At 38.3% G+C, this 11,772-nt stretch overlaps 1 protein-coding gene across 1 annotated transcript; it reads left to right on the top strand.

Moving 5' to 3' along the window:
- Positions 1-7,419: 7,419 nt before the first annotated feature.
- On the top strand, positions 7,420-8,441 carry si:ch211-198c19.1 (uncharacterized protein LOC100151013 homolog). Its single transcript, XM_044359787.1, has 2 exons — positions 7,420-7,585; positions 7,668-8,441. Exons 1-2 carry the CDS (start codon positions 7,441-7,443, stop codon positions 8,219-8,221), a joined length of 699 nt encoding a protein of 232 aa, XP_044215722.1. The 5' UTR covers positions 7,420-7,440; the 3' UTR covers positions 8,222-8,441.
- The last annotated feature ends 3,331 nt before the right edge of the window (positions 8,442-11,772 follow it).

Below are 11,772 nucleotides of genomic sequence, written 5' to 3'. Positions count from 1 at the left end.
CTGCACTAAATTTCATGGCAATCCATTAAATATTTGAGACATTTCAGGCTGAACCTAAGTGGTGGACAGTATCCAACCGCCTGACAGACATTGCCTTTCCTAGAGCCATGCCACCAGCATGGCTAAAAATAGAAAACATAATAATACATTGCATGGACTTGGATATAACCAATTCATTCACTTGCTTGCAATGGCTTGTCATTTTCATAAATAATCAATCATTTAATGGAACTGATTACTTACAATAATCTGCTTAGAGTGGTGATCAAAATGGAATTGCAATTAACCTTAAACTTTTAGTTGTGTGTCTTTAACCTTCCACATTACTAAAGGCTTTGCTAGTGTTCATCCAGTCTCATTTCCTAGCCCTGAGACATTTTATGATATGATATTTTCTGGTTTCATTTTACTCATCTGCAGCTGCAGTAAAAAGAATCTGCCTCTGTGGTCCATGGTGTCAATCAGCGTTAAAGTTACAGTCCTTAAAGCCCCTGACAATGTGGTTTAAAATTGAATTATGAATTATGCATCTCTCTATATCAGTTAAAGTTTGGGAAAAACAGTTTAAAGTCACAGTACAGTAAGTAATCCTTCAAATCTGATTGGATCTCTCAACAGAGGGTGTTGTTTAGCAAATATGGTCAACACGGAGCTGCGGAGAGATAGGGAGCGGGGACTGTTGGCCTGCACACACACCTCCCTCCCCTACACTGTTAGATCAGGGGGAAGAGGACAAGAGAGAGATGAATAAATTAGACCACAACCACATTCTTTAGAAGAGTAAACAACATTTTTGCTCACTAACATCTAAACACACACCTCCTACTATGATATTGCTCTGCTAGCTACTACCCACCAACAGTGAAGTGCAGTTTTACACAATGGGTGAGGTTATAGTCAGATTTCATTGACAGTGCTGGCAGCATACACACAAAGACCCACAACTGTCAGATTTTGATGTTGCTAACTTGGTGTATGGAAATACATGACATCACCTTTTTTCAAATGAGCCCTGCCAGAATACCAGGGACGAAGGATTGCTAAGGATTAATGAGCATTAGGATTGCAAACCCAACGCAATTTGAGCTAGCTAACATCATACTAGCCAAGAGTTAAGACAAATAAAAACAGGGCCTAGGTCCCTAAGTAACAAAGCCATTTAGTCTCCAAGATCTGAAATTCTCTTTACCAGATAAAAAATAAGGATGTGAAAGCAGCAACAGTGTAGTATTTCTTGCTCTTACTTGGCTCATGGCTGCATCATCAGGTATGGAATTCAGACTGGTGAACAGAGCCATGTATCAGCTGTCATGAAACACTAGGGGACTTGGCTAGTGACCAAAAAAACATCCACATCAAATTCTTTTCTTCACTTCTTCTTTCGGAGAATGATTTGTTCAAATAATCTGTGTATGCAGTCACTTTGTCTTTTTGTAATGTTTGTTCACAGGGAAATGCATCAATGATATCATTAACAGCATTATGATTTGGATTATTCATTCACTCATCAGGAGTCATTTAGACATTTTTATCTTAAATTGCTTCAGTCTGAAAATGATTGCCTTTCAAAGTAAGAACACAGCTGATTAAAGGACAATTCCAGCATGCTCTCAGTTTCAGAAAAGCAAACATTGTTGAGTAATCTTTACAAGTGAAGGCAGAATGGATGAAAATGAGCACACTTTCAATTCAGAGCTTACACTCACCTCACAATAGTACATCAATAAAGCAAGATTATATTTCTCTGATGAGTGAATGTTGGCTACAATGTCAGCTAGACCTTTCTCATTTTAATTTTTAGCTTTTTTATTAGCTTTGATGTATTAAACCAGAAAAAGTTTGAAAAACATTTAGAAAATTCAGGGTGCGTGTGTAAGCAGCACTGCAGTGTTAGCTGCTAGCTAGAACAACCACAGAGAAAGAAAAGTCTTTTTGTTTGTCATGTGTTTTTCATTTTTAGAAATAAAATGCTGCAAAGGTAACTCCAAAATAACCAGCTGGTTGCTGCCATTAACACTTGCTCTTTGCCTCAATGCAGAGTAACATAACCCAGCGTAGCTAGCTACCCAGCTAGGTATGTAGCATGTTAAGCTAAATGAAAGAAGAGGCTGGTTACTATATTGTTCTTATTTACAGCAGCAGTCTGTAGTCAGTTGATTCAGAATTACATGGACATTGTTGTTACTCTAGCAGGAGCTAACTAGGATGAGATTTCAGACTGAGCAGACTAAAGCACAGAAAGTATCACTGGTATGTGGAGTAATATTTGCTTAAATGTGGTAACAGTTTATTATTAACTAGCTTAATAACCATTACAGATTCATGTGTTGAGGTGTTCATTCGGATATTTGTACATGAGAATGCGTGTATTAAAGCCCAAATGAAATGGCACGGAGTATCTTGCCTCTGTATCGTGACGTATTTCCAAGTGAAACAGGCTAGACAGGCAGGAGGACTTTGATTTGAACGTTGAAAAGTGGGTGTGTCATAATGAACCTTAGCTCTGTGCAGCTAAAAGTTGAAGATTGATTGATGAATGGATGTCATGATATTATTGGTTAAAACTGGTTGGTCAAGCCTATGTAAGCACAGATCATATTTTATTTTACAGGAAGAAAATATGATTGGATTTTGATATAAGAATAAAAAGAAATAGATTTTTTGTAATTTTTTGGGTATAGGTGCACAATATGAGCAGGGATGTGATCTAAAACAGTTTAAAAGGCATTTTTCTTTTCATTTCAACTTTAAAAGACACTGAGGTTATATTCACATTACATACTGAAGTGGCCCAAATCAGATTTTTTTTGCTTTCCTGTGATTTTCTCACAGAAGTGTGAACAAAAAAAAATCACATTTTTTTCATATCATATCTGGGCCACTTGTATATTTGGTCCTATATCTGATTCATATCCGATCTCTGGCTACGCAACAGCTGTCAGAACAGTCGTTATCATTCAGTGTTGGCACCTTAAACATGGAGGAGAGCACCAACAGTGGTGGGAATCAATGGAGAGACAAGGAAGTTTTACATTTGTTGGACATTTATGGAAAAGCTTCTATTCAAGCCAAACTGGAAGGAACTTATCATAAGCCATGTCTTCCATGTTTATGATTTGACTGTTGTATAAATGATGTTATTTTTGTCATTCTTGTTGTACGCATGTGTGGCAGTCTTCACACCGGAGCCGGATACATGTCACAAACTGCAACTAACGATAATTTTCATTGTTGGTTTTTCTGTCAATTATTGTCTAATAATCATCATCATAATCAATTAGTGGTTTTGTCTATAAAATGTCCAATAGAGCAATAGTCCACACCCCAAAGATATTCAGTTTATTGTCATAGAGGACTAAAGAAACCAGAAAATATTCACATCTATTAAAATAGTTGGCAACTAATCAATTAATCAAGCAATCATTGCAGCTCTAACGTGAACCATCAACACAAAAAGATTGGATCTGACTAAAATATCGGCACTGAGCATTAAGGCCTGTAATGTCCGTTATATTCTTCTTCAGCAGAGAGGTGAAGCTATGAAAATGATTGGGGTATTAAATCTCTAAAGTATTGCTTTTCTTCTAACTCCATCTCAATAGTTTTTTTGCCCCCGGGGAGCATTTGAACGTACAACATTCAGACAAACAATTTAAAGAGTCTAGGTCCAGGTGAAATGACAGTGGCTAGTCCTGTATCTCCAGGCAGAGAGCGAGACACATTGGGGAGATACTGTGGTTTCTCTACAGTATGTTCCCTCGCCTCTTCGCACTGACACATTCATTACATTTCTGTAAAAATGTGATAATAGTGTGAAAAGCTAGATATTTTATTCATAAAGTAAACAGCATAAATACTAAGCCTGAAATACTGTACATGCACAAAACAAATGGGGGTCACCTTAGGCTGGCAACTAGACATATTGTACCAGACTGGCGAATTATCAGTATTCACATGAAAACACGAGCTGCTACAATAGTGCAGAGCTGTTATATTACAGAATGTGTAATAGCCCTTGCCTGCCTAATTGTCTAATGTGAGATTAACAACCATGAGACATTAAAAATAATACTAATCAGTGAAATCTTTTATTATGTATGTCATGTCAATGTGTTTTTGAAAGTGGTTAGGATGTTAGGTCCGCAGGCTAAAAGCTCTAGTCAGGCTCTAATTCTGAGCATCCCCACTCTGGCATCAGAAAGGTGTTCACATGAGGAGGCTGAGCCAAGTGCACCTCACAGAGGTGAAGATACTACATGAACATATTATCCCTTATGTAGACAATAAGTAGACTCACTTTATGTCTCTCACTTTATAGCACTGCTGAGAAACAAAACACACATGGAGGTTATAATGGCTTGACATGTCTGCCAACAACTCCTTAATTACTGGATTCTGGTTTATGACAATATTTTTAATACTTTTGTCCATCTTTTGTGTCAGTACTAATGACACTGTCATAACCAAGTAAATTCCTGAGATCTGATATAAATCATGTCCAAAAGCTAAGTTTTAGCAAACCACAGATGGGGTGTGACCTACAATTGGTCAGTCTCCTCCCAAGGGTGTGGGTGCAGTCAAGGCATCACCCAGCATAAGGGCACTATTAGTATATAAAAGAGAGAAGAAACAAGAAAAGAAAGGATTAAGCAAAGGCAAAAAAAAAAAAGTGATAGCCTGTAGCTGGGGCTTTTATACAGGTCACCTCTTCCTGGGAAATGTGTTGCTTTAAAACCCGACCAGCACAGTGCTGGTTTGTGTCGGTTGGGTGTGATTTACATTCCATTTTAATGGAAACAGAACACACTCCGTGTTGAAATGACAGCACTGTTTGGCATCAAGCTGCAATTACCACAGCTTGAGGCTGAAGCCAACACAGAAGTACCTTGAAGTGTGTTATTATTCCCTGTTACTCCTATGAAAGTTGCTCAGTGGCGCATGAAGCCAAAAAATCTGCTTCCTGCTGTAAAGAAATTACCCAGATGTTGCTTATGCTTCTGCATTTTTGGGCCACTTCACTGGCCGAGCCAGCTAATTTCCGGTTGATTCCTGACCCAACTTGAATGGGGATAAAATAATTTGATCATGCGACTCTACTAGACTTTCCAAATGTTGTTGGACTGAATGGATCAAATTCTGATCTGTTTTGCAGGGGTTGTGATGCTCAGATGGTTTGTCCGCCATGTCAAATTGGCTTCACAGCCCACTCCTCCTTCCTTGGGTGGTCCCAGTAAGCTAGCGTCAGCTTGGGTCTGAGGTAGTGGGGCATGTTTCCAGAACATGAAAGGCAACACCCCACAACCGCTAACCAGGCTTCAAAGCAGCTCCACTGCGGACCAATGGGTTCTTTATATATGGTCTGTGTTTGGAATGTATAGAAAATACCACATGTACCAAAAGCATTATAAACAACAGAATAATAGACACCTATTCCACATGGCGTGTAGTGGCTGAATCCAAATAGAGGAAGTACTCTAGTGTTTCTCACAAAAGTTAAAGCTGTGACAAAATGACATGAAGGTTTATCACAGCATCTCTACCACCTGCTGCTGTTATTAATAGCTGATAGAGACACCCCATACCTGCTGCCTTGTATGCTGCCTGCACTCCATTTAAGCAGGTTTCCACACCCCTGCAGCTACATAACAAGTGGAAAACAGAATACACACAGAATAGTCCTACTCGTCGAACACACACACCCCACATCAATACAAAATCTCTTCACACATCACATCACATCAGTTTCAACTACAGTACATTTCAGTTTAACTTTGTTCCCTAGAGTCTGTGCATGTGTTCTGTTGTGTCTATTTTGTCAAAAAAAAATACATTGTGTCATTTGAACTGTCTTGTTTCACTAACTTAAAAAAACAAATTTTAAAAAACTGTATACAGCCATGAACTGCTGCCATAATTTCAACCAGCATGGCCTTTGCAGCCATCAGTATCCCATAATCCACTGCGTGCTGTTCACTTGTCTTTGGGTCTAATTGTAATTCGCTGTGCGTACCTAACTCCTCAGAGAGCTGGTTGACCCACTGCAACCTGTCAGCCTAGACTGGTGCTGAGGCAACAACAGAAGGCAAAAAGGAAAAAAAAGTGGGCTACACTTGTATGATAATGGCTGCGAGCAAAGACGGTTCTCTAGAGATGGATGTATCACTCCCTCGTGTATTTCAAAGGAGAATGCCTTCGGTGACCACTCTGTTTTTCTACAAGGTGTTATTTAGCTCTTTATGTTTTCCTATTCTTGCGGCAGTGTGTTTAGCAGTCACACTGCACCAAAATGTTCAGATCATTCTTATAAAATGTATAATCAAAGGTGAACATTTTTAGCATTATCCATATTGTGCTTATTAAACTTCTTTATTTGTTATGTTATGTGATTCCCCCACATGCTTCCACAGCCAGGTGCCTCATCCACTTTCTTTTTGTGGCTAACTTTGCATCAGAAACTAGAAATACCCTGCTGTGAATAACAAGCACAGCCGCTTTGGGGTGAGGAGCAGCACCTGGTGATGAAAATCCCGTTTGGGGAAAGAGGTGCAGGTTCAGCCTATTAGCTCTCAGTTCTCCAAAGGCTGCACTATTGTAGGCCGTGTCTTTCAAAAGGAGACAGACCCTGAACAGCTTAGGAATCAGCCTGAGTAACAAAAACTCACCCTGACTAACTCTGCCTGGCTCACACCAACCAGCCAACCAACTACAAATCCCTGAAATTGCATGTAAGAAAATGTGCACAGGTATTTTCTTTTTTATTTTTAAGGATTTTTGGTGTGCAAATCAATATTTTTTTCATGTCAACAATGGATCAAGTGACTACAAATGATGTGGAAGAGAATTTTCACCAACTCTACAGTTATTCTCAACTCTCGTTTTTTAGCATTTCTCAGCTCATTATTTTGGTTTTATTTTAGTTTTCAGAATCTCTTGTTAACCTTGTTTCTGCAGCAGCAGGGTCCCATTTTCAGTGCACTCACTAAAAACTTACTGTTAATCTAACTGCTGAACATAACGGAGCACTTAGCAGCTTAAAAGACAAATATTTCTCTCTCTCCTACTATTCTGCTGTTCTGCCGCAGATGTTACTTTCAATTGGGAGTGAAAGCAGAAGTTAAGAAATGCTACCATTTGTGATCATGACCATGATGTCCTCTGAGCCTAAATCTTGACATGTGCTTACACTCCTGTCACAGTGCAAGCACAGTATCACAGTTTACAACAACATGCAGACTTCCCTATCATCAAGTCTATCCATGGTTTGACACCTCGGCGTTGCAGTGTCAACATTTTGTAAATACTTATTTCACGCTGAGGCTTAACTTGTCTAAATTTAAACCAAACTCTCTGCAGACCCCAGCTGTGCAACAACCACAGCACTTCCTCTTTCATTGCAAATAGAGAATGACAATAGTTTCATCTCTGATCAAAAGTAATAGTATGCTGCTTTCATCTTACGTACAAAAGACGGAGAGAAGTCAACCACGATTCCCAGCAGTTGTGTCATGCCCAGCAGAGAGTAGAGACTTCAGCTACAGTTGCAAGCACATTTGGAGACAGCTGTCATTACTTTTCTCCTGTTACGGTAAGCTGTGAAAGAATACACTGTTCTGTACCCACTGTGGTTATGTCATGTAAAGAATTAAGTATTAATATGTTTTTCATAGATATTCTGGACATGGCACATGGCACAGGGATGCACTCTTTGTTTCATCTGACACTGGTGTTGTCCATCATTCTGACCTCAGCTCTGAAGACCCTCGACTCAGATCAAGAGCTGCAGGACAGCGGGTTTGGTCAACCGCCGCCTCACCACGGCATTAAGCTGCTGGTGTGGTATGTTCAGAACTGCGTGGACAACAACATGGTGGCTCTGTGTAATCCCACACAGGGAGAGTATGGATTTCATGAGTTTAAGAACCGAGGGCCCCGGCCTCTGCTTCCAGTGATAAAGGACAAAAAGCAATTCCGGTACTATACCATTGGAAACCTCCACTATCATCATGCTGAGGATCTGCCGTATGAGGTCAAGAAGTACTACAACCGCAGCAACCCAGAGAGTAACGCAGACAGAGTTTTGGTGAGACACAACAACAACAATAAACGCATCACTGAGATCTACGCATCTACACATTATAAGGCAAAAGAGACATACATCATTGGCCCCAATCTTCTTGCCTTTCTTCGACAGCCAACAGCTCTTGTTTGCATAGAAATGTAATGCAAATATCTCTCTCTGACATTTTTTTAACAATCTTGATTGACATATTCATCTGCTGCTTTTCTTTGTAGACAGAAAAAAAAAAGTGCCAAACATTTGATGACCTTATATGAGTATGAGTCAGTAAAGTTTGTGTAGCCCTGCACAGCTTGCTTGTAGAACATAAAGAATGCTTTGGAGAAATGTTTCTTTGACCAATAAAATTAGTGTTCAAATGTGATACTGTGAAATATTTTTGCTCTCCATGTGTATTTATGTTTGTGACTCCACGGCAAAGTTGCCACTGTTGAGTTGTTTCTCTGGTTTCAACAATTCTGGTTTCAACTTGGGTCTCATTTTTTCTGTTTTGGCCATCATTTCTAGTGGTAATGATAACACTGCTCCCAAAGTAATTGTTGAGATTTGGTAACATGGCTACATTGCCACAACAAAGTCTGACGCAGCAACCAACAACTGCAGTCAGATGATCAGACGGGTTAAACAAACCAAAAAATTATCTAGATTGTCTAAGGTATTTTATTTGAGTTACTCAATTTTCTCTGGAAACAGGCAAGTTATTACAGTTCCAATGAACACTGTATACTGGTACCACCAGAATCAATTATCCGACTAAAATGAAATACCACTTTTCTTGTCCAAAACAGCATATATATCTGTTCTGTAAATCACTTGCCCATGTTCCCCCTTGAGAAAAAAAAAATTAAACTAAAAAGGGAGAAATATATATATATACATATATATATGAATATATATACACACATATACATATATATTTATGTATATATGTGTATGTATATATTTTTTTGTTTGTTTGTTTGTTTCATGATGTAGTTAGTTTTGTATTAATCTGTCAGAATATCTTTAGTTATCCGTTTACATAGATTGAGACCTTGTTTCCTTGAGACCTTGTACAGCAAATCAAATCTAGCATAAAGCAGTAACATGGTGACATTTTTTTAACAATCTTGATTGACATATTCATCTGCTGCTTTTCTTCTAGACAGAGCAGACGGTCACACTGAGCCTGATTGCACCCTGCTGCCCAATACAAGAGCCACAGACTCTGAACAACAACCCACATTAGCTTTCCTGCTAATGTCTCCGTCTTATCTAACTTACAAACATGAACACGTCTTGTCCTGCAGCTTAGCTTGTTGAACGAGACACCAAACAAACATTCACCGGGCAAAAGTGCACCGCTAATTTCAATTAGCAGGCTAATTAGCTGCTCAGCTGCAGCACATTACAGTTTTTTTACTATTACTAAAACCCAATTTCTGAAACTAGGGCCTTCTTTGTCGAAACTCTACACATAAAAAACAAAAACATATACACACAATACAAAATATCTTACATCTCTTGCAAAAGCAAACATGTCATTCAAAACTACATAAACTCTACTAAAATGGTATTTTGCATCACAAATTGAAACACAAACACCAAATAAATAGCTCTTTATGTGTCTCAACTGCATACTGATGTGCTAAGTATAAAATATCATTATCTAGAGTCTTTGGCATTTTCATTTGCAGCATGCTGTAAATATAGACTATAAACACAAATGTAATGGGGAAACAAATATATTTATTTTTTCTCAATACTCATGTACTCATAACAGTCACAATGAATTTAACTGAAGATGACATGAACATAGTTACTGTACTGTAAACTAAATACAGTATATTGTAATTACAGTCCATCTCATCTTGGATGTGCAGCTGTTTCATCTGAAGTTGATGCCGCTTCAGTGAACAGCCCAGTGTGGATAAACTAACCCTGTTTATGTTGTTGAATATTGTGTTGTCAGTGATGATGTGCTGTTGCAGTTGTTTGCAACGACCATGTTTATGATGTGTTGTTTCTGTTCTTGTGTGAACAGGTGATTTCTTCCTGTAGGGGGTCACCTTGCAATTCTGCAAAAACAGAATGCAACTGTTTAGAGTCTAAGATCTCCTTCTTATGAAATACTGTAAAATCATAGAGAGGGTAGGATTTCTACCTGTTCTCATTTCAAAATGTCCAGATGACACCTGCTACAGTGTAGGCTGGACCCTCTGACAGCCTCCTGTAGACTCAACCCATGGTTGATTACATGGTCGACCAAAGTGGCCCGGATCTCATCTGTGACAGTTCTATTTCTCCTGACTTGTCGTCTCGCCACTCCTCGTCCTCTATGTCCTCCTCCTCTTCCTTGTCTTCCTAGTCCTCATCCTCCTCTTACTCAAACACCTCTTCCTCTAACTCCCATTGTTGTGCACACCAAAGATCAAACTTCAATCCTATTTACAGTGTTCAAGCTCTGATTTCTAAGTGATCTAAATGGTTACAGGTGTTTTCACATGTGCATTCTGAGTGCAGGTGATTTATCATTGAGTGTGGTATTTCATTGGCAGTGTTTAGCAAACAATACACTGGCTTTTAATTTTGAATGATGTGTCTAATGTAGATAACTGTGTGTAGTTATTTGCAAAAAGTGTGTTTTAGAATTTCAAACTTAGTGTAAAGCAGACAATGTGCTTATGGTTTAGCAAACCTGGTCAATAGTTTCAATAATTCTGAAATGGTTTCAATAATTGTGCCACATGTACCAGTTTTTGTGTCTTGGCAATTGAAAAAAACTGTAAACAGCATGTAAACATACCTTCAAAAACATCACTTCAGTCTGGTTAGATTCTGGTGTGGTTCTTACTCTTCAGTACCACTGCTAACAACACGCTGTCTGTCCATGACTTCCAGCTACAGCAGTTTGTTTACTTTGTCTCCGCTCCCTACGGTGTAATACTGACACTCTAGCCGGCTGAGATAGAAAGGAATGTTTCTGATATTTCCCCAAATACATTTTTTCTTAATTTTAAGAACAACTGACAATATATTTATTATTTATATAGCAGTTATTATTTTTGACTGCAAAAAGAGATGATTAAATGTGATATCAATTGGTATTATTGGCTGGCAGGAAACTGCTGGAAAAGGGTCTATTGGGGTATGTTAGACATGTAATTCTGGTTTAATGATAATTGTAAATCAGTACTCGTTGCAGCCTAAGCTGTATTTCTTTCCTATATCAGGACAACTAGTGCTTAAAACACATCCTGTGGCCAATCAGAAATAAGTACAGCAAAAGCAAAAATAATGCAAAAATGTATCTTAAAATACAATAGAAGAAAAGCTAATACATAAATCACAGAGAGACAGGACAAATACAGAGGAGAGGGCAGTATAAAGCCATTTTACAAAAGTAAGGTTTCAAAGCTAATTTTATAAATTGTTACTATCATTGCTTTATTTTTTTAAATTGTTCTTATTCTTATTGTTCCTACTGATTTATTTATTGATATGTCTCATTGTCAATTCCTACACTTTTACTTCAAGCATTGTTAATTGTAGCTTGTTTTTAGCCCTGTATTATTTAATGATATTTGATTTTAGTTGTGTCTGCTTTTATTGAATGTCTGTACCTCAGCACCATTGAAAATGAAGGTTCTCCCTCAATGCGTCTTCCTAAGTTTTAAATAAATAAAATGATGATGAATGAAAATGATGAAGGCCAA

Source organism: Thunnus albacares, chromosome 8 (genome assembly GCF_914725855.1).
Source record: "Thunnus albacares chromosome 8, fThuAlb1.1, whole genome shotgun sequence".
Taxonomy (NCBI): Eukaryota; Metazoa; Chordata; class Actinopteri; order Scombriformes; family Scombridae; genus Thunnus; species Thunnus albacares.
This window is presented reverse-complemented; position numbering and strand designations above follow the sequence as displayed.

What these genes read in the sequence shown, in the direction of transcription:
- si:ch211-198c19.1 (XM_044359787.1), top strand. Translation starts at nt 7,441, where the DNA reads ATGCTGCTTTCATCTTACGTACAAAAGACGGAGAGAAGTCAACCACGA. An exon ending in ATTACTTTTCTCCTGTTACG is followed by an intron (nt 7,586 to 7,667) that starts GTAAGCTGTGAA and finishes TGTTTTTCATAG; the next exon opens with ATATTCTGGACATGGCACAT.